Here is an 18,156-nt window from a genome sequence, read left to right on the forward strand (position 1 = left end):
CCGCTGAGGCCCCCCTCCCCCCCCCAACCTTGTATCATCTTTTTGATTTATGATTGACATCAAACTTGTGAGCAGATGCACACCCTCTGTCATGATTCTTTTTACCCTACTGAAGTAAATGCCCAGCTGACATTCTGAGAAACTGTGATACAATAGGATCATTTTTAGTTTATCAGATATTTCACTAATATTACTTCGTGTAATAATTTAGTTCTCTAAAGAAAAAAATGACATCTGGTATATTTCCCTTTGGTTGGAGATACAAATGCAGTCTGGACCGAGAAAAGTATTTTAAGATTATTCATTTCATTGAACTTCTGCTGTAACTTTTTTTTTTTTTAATTTTTTTTTAAATTTTTATTTATTTATGATAGTCACAGAGAGAGAGAGAGGCAGAGACACAGGAAGAGGGAGAAGCAGGCTCCATGCACCGGGAGCCCGATGTGGGATTCGATCCCGGGTCTCCAGGATCGCGCCCTGGGCCAAAGGCAGGCGCCAAACTGCTGCGCCACCCAGGGATCCCTTTTTTTTTTTTTTAAATTTTTTTTAAATTTTTATTTGTAACTTTTGATCTAAAGGTTCTTCCAAATGATCCAGTCTTTCTTGAACCTCATGAAGAAATGATACTCTGCAAATACTATGAGAAGAGATTATTAGAATTCTGTTCAGTGTTTAAGCCAGCAATGCCAAGGTCTGTTGTGGTAAGTTACAATAGTGATAAAGTGTAATGTCCTTTAGCTGACTTCTGAAATCAGAACTTTTCTAAATGTGTAACACAGTTCTCTGCCCACTTTAGGCAAATGTACGTATTCATGTTTTTGTCATTTCATGTATTTTTTGATAAATTCATTAACTTAGGAATTCTGTATCATTTCTTTTTCTTTAAAAAAAAAAAAAAAAAAGACTTATTCATGAGAGACACAGAAAGGCAGAGACATAGGCAGAGGGAGAAGTAGGCTCCCTGCAGGGAGCCTGATGGGAGACTCCCAGGATCCTGGGATCACACCCTCCCTGAGCCAAAGGTAGATGCTTGACCACTGAGCCACCCAGGTGCCCACATGAAACTTTTCTTTCAATCCAAAAATAGATAAGTATCTATTTCATTGGTTCTAGTGAAATGACAGAGTAGTTAAAAATACAGGCAGATCTTAGTTGAATCCCTCTGTGTTCCTTATTAGATGTGTGACCCAGTTAATCTCACTGATAGGCAGTTTCCTTCTCTGTGGAGATAGCAATACTTCACCAAGCTGTTGTAAGGATAGAAAAAGATGATAGCTTGGTGCTTGGCACAGAATCTGGCCCATGGGATACAGTTAATAAATGGTAGGTGCTGCTTCTACTATTTAATTTGGCAATACGAGCATAGTTCTACCACACAGAGCCAAAGTGGATTTACAGAGAGGGCTTATTGCCCCAACTGTATTAATTCTGTCCATGTTTTCACGAGATTGGTTAAGCTGTGAATATTTGTATGTTTCTCCTTCATTTTTTCCTAATCTAGTTGGCTTTTGTTATTCTGAAGTCTAAAATAAACACACACAGACTTTTTAAAATTAACTCAGTGACCATAGGAAGGGTAACCAGGGTGGGTGGGGAAGGACAAGAAAAGGTCTTTTGGCTGTGACATTGCTGTAATAATTCATCACAATTTATTTGATTAAAGAAGATTAAGTTTTATATTTGTATCAGAAACTTTTTCAAAGAAACTTTTGCATATGTAAGTTTAAAAGAATTTTATACAAAATTTAACATGGATGTGTGAATAGATTTTGATAATGTATGTATTTTTAATCATAGGGTACAGCTTGTATGTATTTCAAGCGTTTTTATCTTAATAACTCAGTAATGGAATATCACCCCCGGATAATAATGTGAGTATAATTCTAATTTATTGATTTTCATTTAAGAAAATCTTTATTTGTGTGGGGAAAAAAAGAAATGACTTTCTAATAAAGGGTAATTTAGACTTGCTTCCTGTTATGAATTTATACTGTCCTTTTACTCCTATATATCTGTAATACTTCCCTCCCTATAGTACTTATGGCATCTGAACTTCAACTTGTTCAAAGTCCGTTTTTCTTATACTAACTTTCCCTAATACCCCTTTCTGTTGGTAGCACCTTTCTTCTCTTTGTTGCTTCCGCTGAGAATCATTTGTGGTACCTCTTCTCCTTCTGTATCAGTGGGTTTAAAAGTCTTATAGCTCCGGATTCATATCAATTGAACAAAAGTCCATTAAAAATAAAGATAAATCTAGTATGAGACTCATCAAAGAGCTTGCTATCAATCACATTCTCCTTATTTATTTTCTCTCTTTTTCATTTCCTTTTCTATCAGTCTAGGCCAGGCCCTTGTTGCTTTCAATCTTGATTTTTGTGGTAATTTTATTACTAGATTCTTACTTGATATTTATGGTAGTAGACATGAGAGTTCCCAAGTTTGTTACTGAGGTGGTAATCTTTTGAAATGCCTTCAGAGTCTTCACTGGTGGTCTTCCTTTCTTCCTACCTTTCTTCCCACCTTTCTTACCTTGCTTCCTTCCCAGGTATATCTGTGTATACTGCTGTGTTCTTCTATCTACATTTCATGATCCAGTGTACTCTTATTTTTCAGTTATTTTTCCAGATATTTATGTTGAACTTTATGAAATTGCCATTAAGTCAATTATGGTTGAATGCTATGGCAAGATTATACAGTTCAACCTAATTATAGTCTTCTAATGGATAAAAAGTTGAAAGAGAAAATTCTTTAAAAAAAAAAATTTCCTGTAATGTCTAGCATCGTCACCTGTTAATATTAGGCATTTTTGGAATTTATTTTAGCAATAAAATACTCAGATATTTCTCAAAGTATGTACAGATCCCATCCTATCCCTTTGGTTTTTTTTCCTCTAGGCTTACTTGTGCATTTTTGGCCTGCAAAGTTGATGAATTCAACGTATCTAGTCCACAGTTCGTTGGAAATTTGAGGGAGAGTCCTCTTGGACAAGAGAAGGCACTTGAACAGATTTTGGAATATGAACTGCTTCTTATACAGCAACTTAATTTCCACCTTATTGTCCACAATCCTTATAGACCATTTGAGGGCTTTCTCATTGATTTAAAGGTATCCTGTCGATATAAAAAGTAAACTAGTAGAGTGTATACCTTTGCTATAGTTCTGTAACCAGAAAAATCAAAATTTTATTATAACTTGTAATATTCCTAATTGTAACAACATGAGTTGCTCTAACATGTGAGTTTAGCTTGGATCTCTAATGTTATAGTTCTCAAACTTTGGTGCCACCTGGAAGGCTTGTTAACCGTACTGTTGGGCTACAGTACCAGAGCTGCTCATTTAGTGGATCTGCATATTGGTCCAGGAACTGTAATGAGGACTATTATCAGTTTAGAGTAATGGTTTTGAAGACTTAAGTTAACTTTTCTAACTCTGAAGTATACTGCCATGGATCTGATTTAAAGAACCACAAAAATTCTTAATTTTAACTAGAAGATTGCTAAGTGATTTTTATTTTTAGTGCATGTGTAGGCATCAAAAACGTAAGTAAATGAACCCTGACAAAAATAACTTGTTTTGTTTGGGTCCTGAAAGGGGACTTGGATAGTGTGAGTGAGGTCAAAATGGAAGTCAAAAACTGGTTCATTCATCTCAGTTGAGTAGCAAAATTTGGGTATGTGTACCATATGCCAAAACATTGTGCTTGAGGATTAAGACAGGAACAGCCTCAACTCTCCTAGGTCTTACAGTCTAATGGGAAAGATAATCATATATTCAGTGTGCTAAGTGTTACAGAAAGAAAGATACAGGATACTTTAGAATGAGATGGGTTGTCGTGAGAAAGGGTCATTTAGAGTGAAAATCAGAGCAAGAGTAGGAATTAGGCAGAATAATACACCAATTAGATTTCTTTGGTCAAAGGTCCAGATTCAAGAAACTGTGGTGCAAGAACCTAAACAGCGTAGAGATAGAGGGGAAAAGACTGCCACAGAGTGCTATCTGGGTGGAAGGTAGAGTCTAGACTGTGGAGGGGATATTAAGGATTTTGAATAGAGCAGTGGGAGACCACTGTAAGGCTGAAGTCTGAGCAGTGGCATAATTAGGTTTGCAGTTTTAAAAATTTTGTTTGGAAGCTCTTGAATCAGTCTGCATCAGCTATTTATTGCACGTATGTATGCGTCAGACATAATATGGAGAATGGATTAGAATGGATGAAAGGATACCAGTAAGATGCTATTATGAGTAGTCCAAGCAAAAGATGGTGGTTGGCTTGACTCATCCAGTGGCTGTGCATATAGAGAGAACTTCCTGGACTTAGGAGATACTAGTCAACCACTAGAGCTTGAGGATTTACTTCCTGTAGGGATTGAGAACAGAGGAGGAACCCCCAGGTTTCTGGCCTAAGAATATAGGTGGATGGTGGTTCAATTCCGGATACAGAAAACGCTGGCATAGAAGAGATTTATTGATAGTGGAGGGGTGGGGTTTGATGAATCTGGTTTGGGACATAATAAATTTCCAATTCCTCCAAGACATTATGAGTGTCTGGAAGTGAGAGATGATGGCTAAGCTATTGGGTGTTGTTACTTCTGGAAAACTTAAACTGGGTTGGCCAAAAGGACCATTTAAAGGGTAGTTAGAGAAGGGTGCCTGGGTGGCTCATTGGTTAAGTACCCAACTCTTGGTTTTGGCTCAGGGTCATAAGATTGAGCCCCACGTGCTCTGGGAGCACAGTGTCTCCTGGAGATTCTCTCCCTCTGCCCTCCCCCCCCCACCCCCCTGCTCTCATGCTTGCTCCCTTGCTTGCTCTCTCTAAAAATAAGTTATTTTCATAAATAAATATAGAATAGTTGGAGGAATAGAAGATGCTAGTAAGGAGACTGAAAATATCCAAAGAGATAGGACTTTCTGGAGAAGTGAAGAGAAGTAGAGTACTTTTAGAAGATGAACACAGGTCACTCTCTAACCTGTTCAGAATTCAGGCAAAGTAAAAGCAAAAGGGATAATGTTTGCTGGGTGGAGTGCCGGAAGGGTCATTTGCGATTTTTGTGACATTTGTCTTCATAGAGCATGGAGGAAGAAAGCAGATTGGAGCCAGTTGGGGAATACATAGAAGGTGAGAAAACAGGTATTTATGACATGGATTAAACAGCTTGTCTTTGAAGTGGAAAAAGGTGAGTGAGAAGATAGAGGAACTCCTAGAAAGAGATGAGAGAGATGGCTTTTGTTTTGCTTTGTGGAAGAAACTGATGTGGAGAGCTAGTAGTGAGAGAGAGCTTAAAGGAAGAAGTAAAAAATAAGTTCAGCTTTCTCTTTGGAGTAAGGTATAAGGGATTGGCATGAGATTCAAAGCAAAATAGAAGAATTGGCCTTGAGAGAATAATAGCTCTTAGAACAGAGAGAAAGAGGAAAGCATGGGTTGAGGACAGCATTACCCCTGGGGATTGAGGCTGACAGAAAATAGTGTGTCTTTGTTTAAGGCAGAGATCATTTACAGAGAGTGGTGGAATTTCTGAAAACTACCAGAGACGTTGAGACAGGTGGAAAATGTTGAACACCCAGTTACTGAAAAATGGGAGAACAACTTTTCTATGGGATATTATCATAGCTAGGCAGTGTTGAAAGTCCTCCTGAGGTCAGTGAACTTGAATTTATAATAATAGTATCAGACCTCTTGGTGGTACTATTTTCTATTGCAGCACCAAGAAATGTGGATATAGTTACAAAGCAGAAGATTGCTTGGATTCAGCCGTTGTTAAGGCTCTGTCTGAAATATATTGGCAGCATATTGAGGCAGGGAATTCTGGAGGGAAATGAGGATCCGTGGACATTGGTAAGTAGGAGCAAGTAGAGGGATAAGGGACCAAAGGTTCTGAAGAGGAAGTCAGGGAATAGCTGTGAAGTAATTGAGGAAATATGTTGGGGGAAAGGAGCACTGTGGTCAGAGTGGAATGTCTGAATTTGTCATAGTAGAGGTCAGCCATTTCAGGAGAATAAGATTTGAGTGTGACTGCAGTTGACTCAGGATATTTTGTGTGGAGCAAAGAAGATATTTCTTAGTGCCTTGGGACTTGAATGTGGATTTCTGAAATAGATCTGAGGGTTTAGGATTTAGAGAACAGCATAAGAGTTTTTCGGAAATACAGGCTCTTCCATATTTCCTGGGCATATTCTAAAAATAATTCTGTAATCAAATCAAGATCCATTTCCATTCACTTCTTCCCAAAAGTAAACTTCAAGTAGCAGGAATTTCAAATCTAGATGAGGTGGTGCTTTGATTCCTAAACGGCCTTGCAGCTGAATCAAAGCTGGATTGCCTGGAAAGCCTTTTCCTTGGAGTATGTAGGTCTTAGGTCAACTTCAAACCTCTCTTCCCCTTCCTCCTCAGCTGGAAAAGGATAAAGAAAGATTAACATAAATCCGAACAGTGCCAAGTACTATACTGGGAACATCAGATTCTTAAAGCATATATTTCTTGTTAGGGTTGTGATTTTATTTTATTTTATTTTATTTTTTAATTTTTTTAAATTTTTATTTATTTATGATAGTCACAGAGAGAGAGAGAGGCAGAGACACAGGCAGAGGGAGAAGCAGGCTCTATGCACCGGGAGCCCGATGTGGGATTCGATCCCGGGTCTCCAGGATCGCGCCCTGGGCCAAAGGCAGGCGCCAAACCGCTGCGCCACCCAGGGATCCCGGGTTGTGATTTTAAAAAGTTTGAAAGTCACTGAGGAAAAGCAGATTCTTAAAACATGCAGAATTTAATGACTATACTTTGGGTACATTCTGATACTAAGTACAAAACAATCATATGTGGAAAGATTAAGCTGGTGTGTTACTTTTTTTTTTTTTTTAAAGATTTGAGAGCAAGAGCGCCAGTGTACAAGAACAGGGAGTGTGGGGGGAAGGGGCAGAAGGAAAGACTCTCAGGCAGATTCCCTGCTCAGTGTGGAGGCCAATGCAGGGCTTCACGCAGGGCTTGATCCCATGATGCTGAGATCATCATGACCTGAGCTGATACCAAGAAGTGGACACCTAACCGATCAATGGAAGCCACTCAGGCACCCCTGGGGTGTTATTTTTATAAATAAAAGAATCCTTTGTTAAACATTTTCTTGTTTATATAAATATTTTTGAACTCTTATTACTGTTAACTCTCAAAAGTGGTAACGTTGGGATACTTTATTTCTAGACTCGCTATCCCATGATGGAGAATCCTGAGATGTTGAGGAAAACAGCTGATGACTTTCTTAATAGAATCGCATTGACCGACGCTTACCTGTTATATACACCTTCCCAAATTGCCCTGACTGCCATTTTATCTAGTGCATCTCGAGCGGGAATTACTATGGAAAGGTACTAATCTGTGTTTTAACTTGGATCAGACTCAGGTTATCCCTGCCTGTAGACCCAGCTTTTAAGTGAGACTCACTTTGTGACAGTAGTCCTCTGTGCCTCCTATGGTTGGGAGGGTTGGTGAGGGGCACTGAGAGAAGAAATGAAATCACCTTTTAAAGAAATCTTTAACAATTGAGCATCTTTGAGCTGAGGGATATCCATTTTGTGATGAAACTAGAAGTAAAGGAGGTGATCCTTGAAGGGCTGATGGAGCTGCCAGCAGAGGGTGAACTGGTAAGCAACATGCACACAGCAAATACGTTTGCCTTGATTTCTCATTATTCCCCTGCTGTGGAGCGTGTATGGCATGTGGAATTCCGTGAAGGTCCTTTGAATGAATAAGGCTTTAGAGACTGTCCATATGACGTGCACCTGAGCTGCAGAAAGCAACAGCTGATGCATATGTGCACAGCGAGGACCAGGCTTCTCCATAAGCCCTTCACCTGAATTAAGTTTACTTGATTCTTCGCAATATCTTATGCACGGGCTAATTAAACATACTGATTCTTTTTTTTAAGATTTTATTTATTTATTCATTTGAGACACACAGAGAGAGGCAGAGACACAGGCAGAGGGAGAAGCAGGCTCCCTGCGGCAAGCCCGATGTGGGACTTGATCCAGGGTCTCCAGGATCATGCGCTGAGCTGAAGGCAGACACTCAACTGCTGAGCCACCCGGGCATCCCTATTATACTGATTGTAACTCAGGCACAGGCCAGTAGCAAATGAGATTGTGTCCGTTTTTATGATGATTTCTCCGTTTCTCTGACTTTGAAGTTCTGACCAATCTTAGTCCTAGAAAATCTGAGAAAGATGATAAAATTTTCCACTCTCCACGTTTGTGATACCCTCCTCCATGATCTCATGATGCATGGATTATGGTGGTGGCAAACATGAACAGATGTGTCTTTATTCCGCCTAATGGGAGTGTTTACATGTTTCTCAGAGAAGTAAGGACGTAACTGGCGACAAGCTGCTTCCCCAGACATCTCTAGCCTGTTGCATGTTTCATGGTACTTTCCACAGCTTCCCTTCCCAAAACATGAACAGTTTATGAATTTCAAAACAGATCTAAGATAAGGGATTGTGGGCTTACGTGTAAATCACGTTTACTTTATAGTATGCCTCTTCTCTACAAACACAGCTCACCAAATGTACATAATTTAATCCCAAAGTGATCATTTGTTTAATTGAGCAAAACTTTACCGAGTCCCTTCCCTGCACCATGCGCTGCACGGTTAGAATGAACCAAGCTGTCAATCCTTGTTCTAGTTAGGGAAGATAGCCAGCAGATGGTTGCTCTCTGTAGAGTTCAGGTGTGCAGCTTCCACTCTCCAAGAGAAGAAAGCCTCTTCCCCACAATTCAGATAACCACACATTTGATTAATCTGTTGAAGCATTGTGTCTGATGCAGCATATATGCAAATTCTCCAGTGTGAGATTCTTCTTCTTCTGTAGTTGGAGAGGGATGAAGCATCCGAAAGTCCAAATCAGAGTTTATGTCATCTTGGAAGTGTAGTTACAATTTCAGATAGTGGAAACTAAAATTGTGGTAACTTGGGCTCATTGCAAATTAAATATACTATTGAATTTCCAAGGGACCATAAACAGTTGAACTTTTTTTTTTTCCTTTGAGGAAATACTTGCAGATCATTTTTAACTTCTGATTTACTTTGCAAATTTTGAGGATATATTGGAATTCCCTTTATATTTATTGCTGGTTTCAGAAAGGGAAAGCCCTTGTGCTATTCTGGATGATGCTTTAGATTAGTACTCATAGGATGTTCTGTTCTGTCTTTTTTACTGGATTTTAAGATTTATTTTTCATCTCCTACTTTGACTTGTTAAGTATTCCTGCTTGCTTATGGATTTTTTTAAAAATCAAAATACTGAAATTCTCTAAAATTCAAAATCAGGATTGAGATTGAGTTGCTAATTTAAAGGCTTGTAGAGGTAAAGAGCCTGGTCAGCTCTTATTTTTCTTTTTTTTTTCTGGTCAGCTCTTAGAACCCAATGTAGCACGCTTGCACTTAAGAAGTGGAAAGGAAAGGAAGAATAAAAAGAGACAAAAGAAGATGCCAGAAGTGTAAGGGGTTTTAGGGAGAAAAAGGTTATCTTGAATTACTGATAACCAGAAATGTATTAGTTGTTAAGGAAGTTGTTTTTATATCTAAAATTAATTCCCATCATTGATGATGAAGTTGTAACATCAAACTTAGTTATCAAAATTTATGTAATATTATTTAAATAATCTGGATAGTTTAAAAGATACCAACAAAATTTCTTAAAGAATTGTCTATTGTTGTAATTATATATCACCATTTATTCACTTTGCCATTTTTCAGAGACATTAATTTTTTGCACTTGTGTTGGATGATTTATATCTTCAAAATCTGTTCGCTTGGGCATTTATCAATTATAGATCAAGTTCAGAGTAAATATTTACATACAGAAATTATTTTCATGCTGCTATCATTGGTTTTGAGAAAAACAGATAATTGGGCTTTATATCCATTTATGGAAAAGTATTAACACTTTTGATTCGGACTCTATGCAGATATGATGTGATAGATTTGCAGAGCATGAGGATATTCTCAACTGGTTTGAAACCTGTTAGTCTCGAGAAGAGCACCTGTAGCTTAACTAGATATTAAGGGGAGAGAGAATCCTTAGTCAGCTCTGCTACTTTGCAGCTTTATGACTTTGGGCAGGCGACAAGATCATGACTTGTCTGTCCTGTGACGGACATATATATGTAAAATATATATTACAAAATTTACACACTAATCTGAACATTAAACTTTTTTTTTAACATTTTATTTACGATAGAGTAAGAGAGATGTGCTCCTTCACAAACAGGAGGAGCAGCAGGGAGAGGGAGAAGCAGGCTCCACACTGACCATGGAGGCTGATGTGGGGCTCAATCGCAGGACCCCAGGATCATGACCTGAGCCAAAGGCAGACACTTAACTGACTGAACCACTCAGGCACACCCCGAACATTAAACATCTTTTAAACTCAGTTGTAGGGATCCCTGGGTGGTGCAGTGGTTTAGCGCCTGCCTTTGGCCCAGGGCGCGATCCTGGAGACCCGGGATCGAATCCCACATCGGGCTCCCGGTGCATGGAGCCTGCTTCTCCCTCTGCCTATGTCTCTGCCTCTCTCTCTCTCTCTCTCTCTCTCTGTGTGACTATCATAAATAAATAAAAATTAAAAAATAAATAAATAAACTCAGTTGTATTAAATTCTTAAGACTATAATAGTTGTAGATTATACAGTTTTGTGGAAATCAAAATATTGTTATTTAATACTTTTGAAGTAAATTACTTTTAAAATTGCCCTTAATGAAATGCACATGGGGGAAACTAATTTATGTCGTCATGTTTCTTAAGATGCTATATGGGTTCAATAGATTAAAACTTTTTTCTTTTCTTTACCAGTTATTTATCAGAAAGTCTGATGCTGAAAGAGAACAGAACTTGCTTATCGCAGTTACTAGATATAATGAAAAGTAAGTGAAACAGGACAATTTCATAAAACGTTCTTCTATTACAAAGCTACTTTCTAAATATCATCTTGATATTTAACTTGAGGTATCCTATAGATCGTTGTTTAGATTTATTTTCATTGAATTAATGTATCATGGAGGCATGAGGGATACATTCACTGATGAACAAATACAGCTTCCATGAAAGTAAGTTGTTTGTACATAAACTGAACTTACTAGGAAAGTGAAAATACAAGATTCAGAAAGGGTTAAGATTCAAAACAGTTCTTTTAAAGTGTACACAGATATATGATAGGCACAGGAAAAGATCTAAATGGAGCCAGATTAAAAGATAATACTTAAAATTTGAAGTTCTGTTTTGTAAACAGCTTTAATTAGTGAATAGACATTATTTGCTAGTCATGTTGCTATTATAAAAGCCCTGGTTCTCCAGTGGGTGTGATTTTTGCAATGTCTGGGACACTTTTGACTTTCAGGACTTGGGGCAGGTGGGGATGGTGGCTACTACGAGCATTTAGTTGGTAGAAGTAAGAATGCTGCTGAACATCTTACGATTCGGTGTAGCCCCCTGATAGGCTGAGAAACGGCTCCCCAAAATACCCATGTCCTAATCCTTGGAAACCGTGAATGTTCCCTTAGAAAGTCTCCGCAGATGTGTTAAAGTTGAGGATCTTGAGATGGGGACAGTATCCTGGATATCCAGGTAGGGCATAAATGCATCACAGGAGTCTTTATTAAAGAAAGGCAGAAGTTTGATCCAGAGAAGGCACTGTGACGACAGAGCACAGTGAAAGATCTGAGGGTGCAAACTGAAAATTGGAGTGATAGGGCCACAAGCCAAGGGATGTTGGCAGCCACAAGAAGCTGGGACAGAGAAGGAATGGATTTCCTCCTAGAGCCTCCAGAGGAAACATGGCTATGCTGACATTTTGATTCTGACCCAGTGAAAAGGATTTCAGACTCCTGGGCTTCAGAACTGTTGGAGGAGAATCCAAATCCATTTATGTTGTGATAAGCCTCACTGAGTTTGTGATAATTTTCAATAGCTGACTCCGGAAACAAATAGAGCCCCTCACAAGAAGGCCAAACTGTCAGCATTGTCAGTGTCAAGAAACCCTGTCTTAATGGTTGAGTAGAGATTACCCACCCTCTCCTCTTCACGCTTGCCTGGGCGTCACTGATGCTCATGGCTACTAAGCTTTATGATTCAAAGTCAATTGCGTGTATCCCCCAAACTCTTTGTGCTATTTATCCTTGTTAATTAAGTATGTAGTTGAAATACTGAGTAAACCAATAAACTACGACTAAAAATCTTGATCTTGAATGATAGTAGTAAGTGAGGGTACTTTTTATATGCTTTATGTTTCAGAAGGTAAGCTTCTTCAGGGCATGTAAAATATCATTTCTTGATTCTCTGAAATTATCTCATGGGGGCTTCAGTTGAGTGATGGATTTGTGATTTATGAATCATAAAACTGTAGGTCTTCAGTTACACCACTAGAGGGTTCACTTCCAGAGCTAATTGTGATTTGGCCAGAGATTATTAGTTAGGATCATGAAATTGAGGAGGTAAAAGGAGCCTTAAAGATAACCCACTATGTTCATTGTACAGCTGATAGTTTTTGATTGATTTCTTCTCTGTACCTTTATTTTACTCCACTTGTTTTAATGTGAAGTAAGAGTAGCTCCTGACAAAACACTCAGCTTTCGCAATGTTAAGATGTCTTATCCTATTCATAATTTTTCGGAACAAAGATACTGTCCTAAGGGTAGTGAGCCACAAGTATTAGTTCAGGTGAAAACACTGCTTTGCAATGCGAAATAAGCCAGTAGCTCCACCTATTTGGAGCATGTAGCTGCTAATAATAAACCTATTCCCCTAAAAATCTTGAGATTTATATTCTTTGGTTTATTGCAGTTGAATAACATAAACAGACCAGGGTAAGGACATTTCTGCAGTTGTAAAGTCCCTGACACAGTAGTTTACTCCTAGCCTAAAGAGGACATTTTTGTTTTCTTGGTAATGCTTTATTATATAGCTTCTGCCTTTTGTTGAAGCAAAGGATCATTGACACATTTTTACTAAGCATCCTCCTGTTGCACGTCATCTAATACTCGTTTCCTTTGTCAATAAGAAGTAAAGTCTTTGGGCCACCATCTGTAGCATAGAATGTCATAAATACAGTTGTTGGTAGAGAACAAAGCATGTTCACTAAATCATGGATTTTTAAAGCGTTAGACCTGAAAAACCGACTACGGTGGGATTTGGTAAAAATACTGATTAGATTGTAGAACATGTTTATTTTTATGCTGTATATGATATAGGCTAAGCAGCAGACAGCTACCATTATTTGAAGTATGGTGTTCACTGTATTTTTTTTTAAAGATTTTATTTATTTATTCATGAGAGACAGGGAGAGAGAGAAAGAGAGGGGGGGTGGGCAGAGACACAGGCAGAGGGAGAAGCAGGCTCCATGCAGGGAGCCCGACGTGGGACTCGACCCCGGGACTCCAGGATCACGCCCTGGGCCGAAGGCAGGCGCGCGCTAAACCGCTGAGCCACCCAGGGATCCCCATGTTCATTGTATTTTAATGCCTAACATTGCAAATCCTGATTAAGAAAAATCACATTTCTAGAGTTTTGTTATTGTTCCCATAATAAGATGGGAAAATACTCAGCTCCCTTAGGGAACAGGACTTTTTACTATCTAGTATGAATTTTTTTTATCTCCATATAGGTATGAGAAACTTGGTAAAAAAATATGAGCCACCCAGATCTGAAGAAGTTGCTGCTCTGAAACAGAAGTTGGAGAGATGTCACTCTGCTGAGCTTGCCCTTAACGTAATTACGTAAGTAGATGAGAATATTATTCAGTAGATAAAACTGTTATTGAGACTAGCTTGTCCTTAAATCATTTAACTGGTAAATGTTTGCTTTTGTGGGGAAAAAAATGACTTACCCATTACACGACGTAACAGCTTGGCTTTCATAGTACAGCTCCTGCTATATGACTAATGTGTTCTTTAGCTTGTGGGCCATATCCTATTACTTCCCGTGGGATCTCTGGAGTCTTTCTAGAGAATCTCTGAGCCTCTTCTTGCCCTTTTAACATTTGGGTTCTTTACAGGTCTGGTATCTTGTCTGAGAAAACAGGTATACTGTTTCAGAATTATTTATTAGCTGGAGCAAGAAAAGCTGACCTATTTTCTTTCAGGGTAAGCTTTAAATTGAAGATGGAACCAGTAAGAAAATGTGCTGTTCGGAATCCTCTTGGCAGCCATAAGGAACACCTATAAGGTCTCTGATTTGTAGGCTGACTGTGGGAATCACACGATTTGGGCTCTTTGTGCTTTACAAATTGAAGGATCCACTCAAGCCTCATCTTTTACGGTTTAAACAAGTTGGGGGTCTGGGCAGGTAATAATGGGAAAACTTTTTTCTGTGGAATACATTCTGATTCAAAAGTTCTACCTTATTATGCAGTGGGAGTTAGCCTTGATATTTTACAGTTAACATCCATTGGATATGTTTTTGATTTCTGTAATTGGCAAATATACTGAAATGCATAATGTCTGAGAAACCAGAACAGCGTTCCATAGCCTTTAGGTCCAGATCCACATGGTTCAAGTTCTTTAACTACACAGTTGTAGGTGAAGAATATCCAAGGATTTATGAATCATGCAGAATAGGGAATTATGATAGCCTAGCTCTCATGGCAAAGCATGCCTTAGTCTAGAACTTCAGATTGGTAGACCTCACTCCTGGGTTTCAGTGGTAACTCACAGAAATGACAGAGTGGTTACAGAGAAGTATAGAAATGTTGACTTTAATAAATGAAAATACTGTAGCAGTGATTATATTCTTTTCACATTGATTTTTAAATGGGCTTCAACCAGGGGTCCGCAAACTGTGGCCCATAGGCCAAATGTGAACTCTGCTACCTGTTTTTAGAAAGACTTGTACTGGAGCAGAGACATACCCATTAGTTTGCATATTGTCTGTGGCTATTTTCACACAATGATAGGAGTTGGGTAGTTGTGACTCCTTGTGTAGCCTAGATGGTGAAAAATATTTGCTGTTTGACTATTTAAAGAAAATGTTATCATTCTCTGGATTAGACCATTGAACTATTAATCTGCCCTCTTAGCTAGGTAACTGAATGGACCATAGTCCAAAATTCCTAATTGCCAGAGTACCTCTTTCTCTAAAAGTTATTATGTGTTTTTGTAGTATGTCAAGCAAATTCTGCGTTTCCACGAATACTTGAGAAGGGCTTTTTAGACCACCTGTAAAGGACTTTTTTTAAAGTCCAATATGAAATGCAATAAATTACTAGAAAAACGAAATAGAATATAAGTTGAAATTTTATTAGAAATAGTCATAAAACTAATCGATGGAGTTGCTATAAAAGTTCTAAACACAGTCTGTTTCTATACTTCAACTTTTTGCATTCTGAAAATGGTTCACGACTGGTGCGTGGAACACAGACAGGCACTACTTAAGAAAAAATATTTGTTTTCTGGGTCTTTAAATTCCTTTACCTTTCTTTTTCATTACACAATTAACTGTATTGTCGTTACGAAAGTCAGTTAATACAGGTAAACTAAAGTTCTCTTTGACCAAAACCCAAATCCAGTTGTGACCTCAGAGGCAACACCTAGTTGGTTTACTTTTGTCAGTCTTTTTTTTGTATATGTGTGTATCAGATAAGGTTTTTCGTCTCGGATGTTTCATACATATTGTAAAACATATAATAGTATCAATCTTTAACTTGCCAGTCTGGGTGAGAAAGCTGTATCACATTGGTATTTTAATTTACATTTCCCCTCTTACTCTGAGGCGTTGAGGCTTTTGTGTTTAACAGTCATTTGTAGTTCTTCTTTTTTCCTCCTTACAACCCTTGTGCAGTTTTCTGGTGTTACTTTACTGATTTGTAGTTCTTTATATATTTTATATACTCGTCTTTTCCTTTATATCCTACAGCTGTTTTCTGGTTTCTTTCAACTTTGTGATATATAGGGAGATTTGTGTTCTGTTTTGTGCTTTTACATTTGAATGCCTTTTCTTACCCTAAGGTAATACGTATTTTATTTTGCTTTTTGTTCAGCTGTTTTAAACCACTTAGGAGATGTGTACCTCACATCATTCACAAATAATTCTAACACTAACTTTTATTAAATAATGTTATCACCATTTTTAAAAAGTTGATAATTTTCCCCAGTTATTCATTGTATATTAAATTCCTATATATACATCATTTTTTGCTTGTCTGCTCCAATCATTGATCCATTTAATTCTTGCTAATACAGCATTTTATCTTATGTATATAGTGTTTTGATGATAACTGGAACAAAGGCCCCACGCTTTATTCTTTCAGTTTCTTTTTGCTATTTTTGCATAGTCTTTTGCACATCAGTTACACTTGACAGGTTCCATGAGAAATTTTATTAGGATGTTAGTTAGAATTGCATTAAACATAAAGATTAATTTGAAAGGTAATGTCTTCCTCTCCATAATTCATCTCTTTCCATCTACTGCAGCTTAGTTCTTCACTACACACACAGAATATTTCATATCACCTTACTAGTTTATTTTATAGTGTCTGTTCCCAGTTTTAGATTACTTATTGATGGCTGCCCAATTACAGGAAGAAGAGGAAAGGCTATGAAGATGATGATTATGTCTCAAAGAAACCCAAACATGAAGAGGTATGTTCTCCAAAGGTAAATTTAAAGTTACTGTTGTTGGATAATCTGGTATGACCATAGTGTTCTGATTTTATTGTTCCAGAACACAAGTATCTTAGAGATGTGGGCTTTGAAGCCTTCATTTTTGTTTTTCGCATCCTTCTTGATGTATACTGTCTGATTATGGGGTTTTCTCACTTCTATCTTAGCGTGTTCAGAATCAGTATGATAGTTTATTGATGAAGAATCCTTCCTGTGGTTCTGGAAAGCAGCAGAAATAGAGATAACATGCTAAATTTTTGCTTGGTTTTTGCCTCTTCAGGGATTCTTCTCTTACCTTTTTCAAAGAATTGTACCTTACATGTCAGATATAAATTAATAATAAGAGGCAGAAAGTCACAATCATAACCTTTACTCCTGTCATTGGTGTAGTCTCGTGAGACTAAGCCACATTACTAGAAGATTGAACTCTACAAATTTTCCTAGTTTATTACCTTCCTGTAACCAGAGGGAAAGGAAGATTTTCCTGAAACGTGAAGAGGTAAACAGTGCTGTTATCCTTCAGTGTAATGTCATTCTTACTATATTCTCTTTCCTTCTTAGGAAGAATGGACTGACGATGACCTCGTAGATTCTCTCTAGCCATTTGAAATTGACTTTTCAATGCTAACTGATCACACGGATGAAGCACATCTTAACTTTATTGAAAAATGAATTAATGTGAAAGTATCAAGTATATTAAACTTTTCTATTTGTTATTTTTTTCCCTTCCAAGATAGCTTTATGTGAAATAAAACTTGCTCTAAAAGGACCCAGAATAGCACCTGGTTTAGATCTTACCCCATCATGACTAATATCAAATTAGTCTTTCTACAGTAGTCAGAGCTATAATTTATTTGCCTATATTGTCTTAAAATAAGCAAACCTATCCTTTTAGGGAATAAAGGCACCAAAAAAAAAAGGTCTACAAAAAATAAAACCAAGTAATCAGCTTTAAACATGGTAGGACATGGTTTTTGCCCTCTAGAAACCTTTATAAATGCCGTCTCAAAGGTCATCATGATATACTTAGCTTTTTTGTATAGAACTACTGAACGACAAAAATGTACTTCAACTGAAACTGAAAGCCAGTTAACCCAGGGTAATCATCATCTGCATTTTTTTTTTCCCCTCAGTTACCTGAAATCATTACCAAATAAGTTCTAAAAAAGAAATCAGATAAACACGTAGTCTTGAATACGGTCTAGACGAAAAGATAAAGTTGCTGTAGGGGAGCAGATAGCAAATTGTATATTCCGTTTCAAAACTAACATTATTCAATCTATATAAACAGGTGTTATAGTTACTAAGAACTTTTCAAATTAAATACGTTCAAAACATTGAATTCAAACTGAAGTGAGCTGATCTAAAATGTAATTGCACAGATGATGGTACCAAGATACTTGGGTATGACCTTGGCTGTCTGTTTCACTCCGTGACTTTGGTCAAGTTCTAAAGCTGTGACAGTTTTCCAAGATGTAAATAGGGAAGATAATGCCTACTTTTCATAGGATTAATGGGAGTGGT

At 37.7% G+C, this 18,156-nt stretch overlaps 1 protein-coding gene across 2 annotated transcripts in view; it reads left to right on the forward strand.

Moving 5' to 3' along the window:
• CCNH (cyclin H) overlaps positions 1-17,588 on the forward strand; it is a 19,712-nt gene extending 2,124 nt beyond the window's left edge. Inside the window, exons 2-9 of one of the 2 annotated variants that reach the window (XM_077865890.1) lie at positions 579-701; positions 1,798-1,871; positions 2,895-3,105; positions 7,190-7,353; positions 10,835-10,905; positions 13,641-13,752; positions 16,551-16,626; positions 17,194-17,588. In XM_077865890.1, the coding sequence (XP_077722016.1) occupies positions 579-701; positions 1,798-1,871; positions 2,895-3,105; positions 7,190-7,353; positions 10,835-10,905; positions 13,641-13,752; positions 16,551-16,626; positions 17,194-17,232 (870 nt within the window). In that variant the 3' untranslated portion in view covers positions 17,233-17,588. The remainder of the gene's footprint in view (positions 1-578; positions 702-1,797; positions 1,872-2,894; positions 3,106-7,189; positions 7,354-10,834; positions 10,906-13,640; positions 13,753-16,550; positions 16,627-17,193) is intronic. The other variant, XM_077865901.1, reaches the window with a different exon arrangement.
• Positions 17,589-18,156: the final 568 nt, after the last annotated feature.

The sequence above is a fragment of the Canis aureus genome, chromosome 2 (assembly GCF_053574225.1).
Source record: "Canis aureus isolate CA01 chromosome 2, VMU_Caureus_v.1.0, whole genome shotgun sequence".
Classification (NCBI taxonomy): domain Eukaryota; kingdom Metazoa; phylum Chordata; class Mammalia; order Carnivora; family Canidae; genus Canis; species Canis aureus.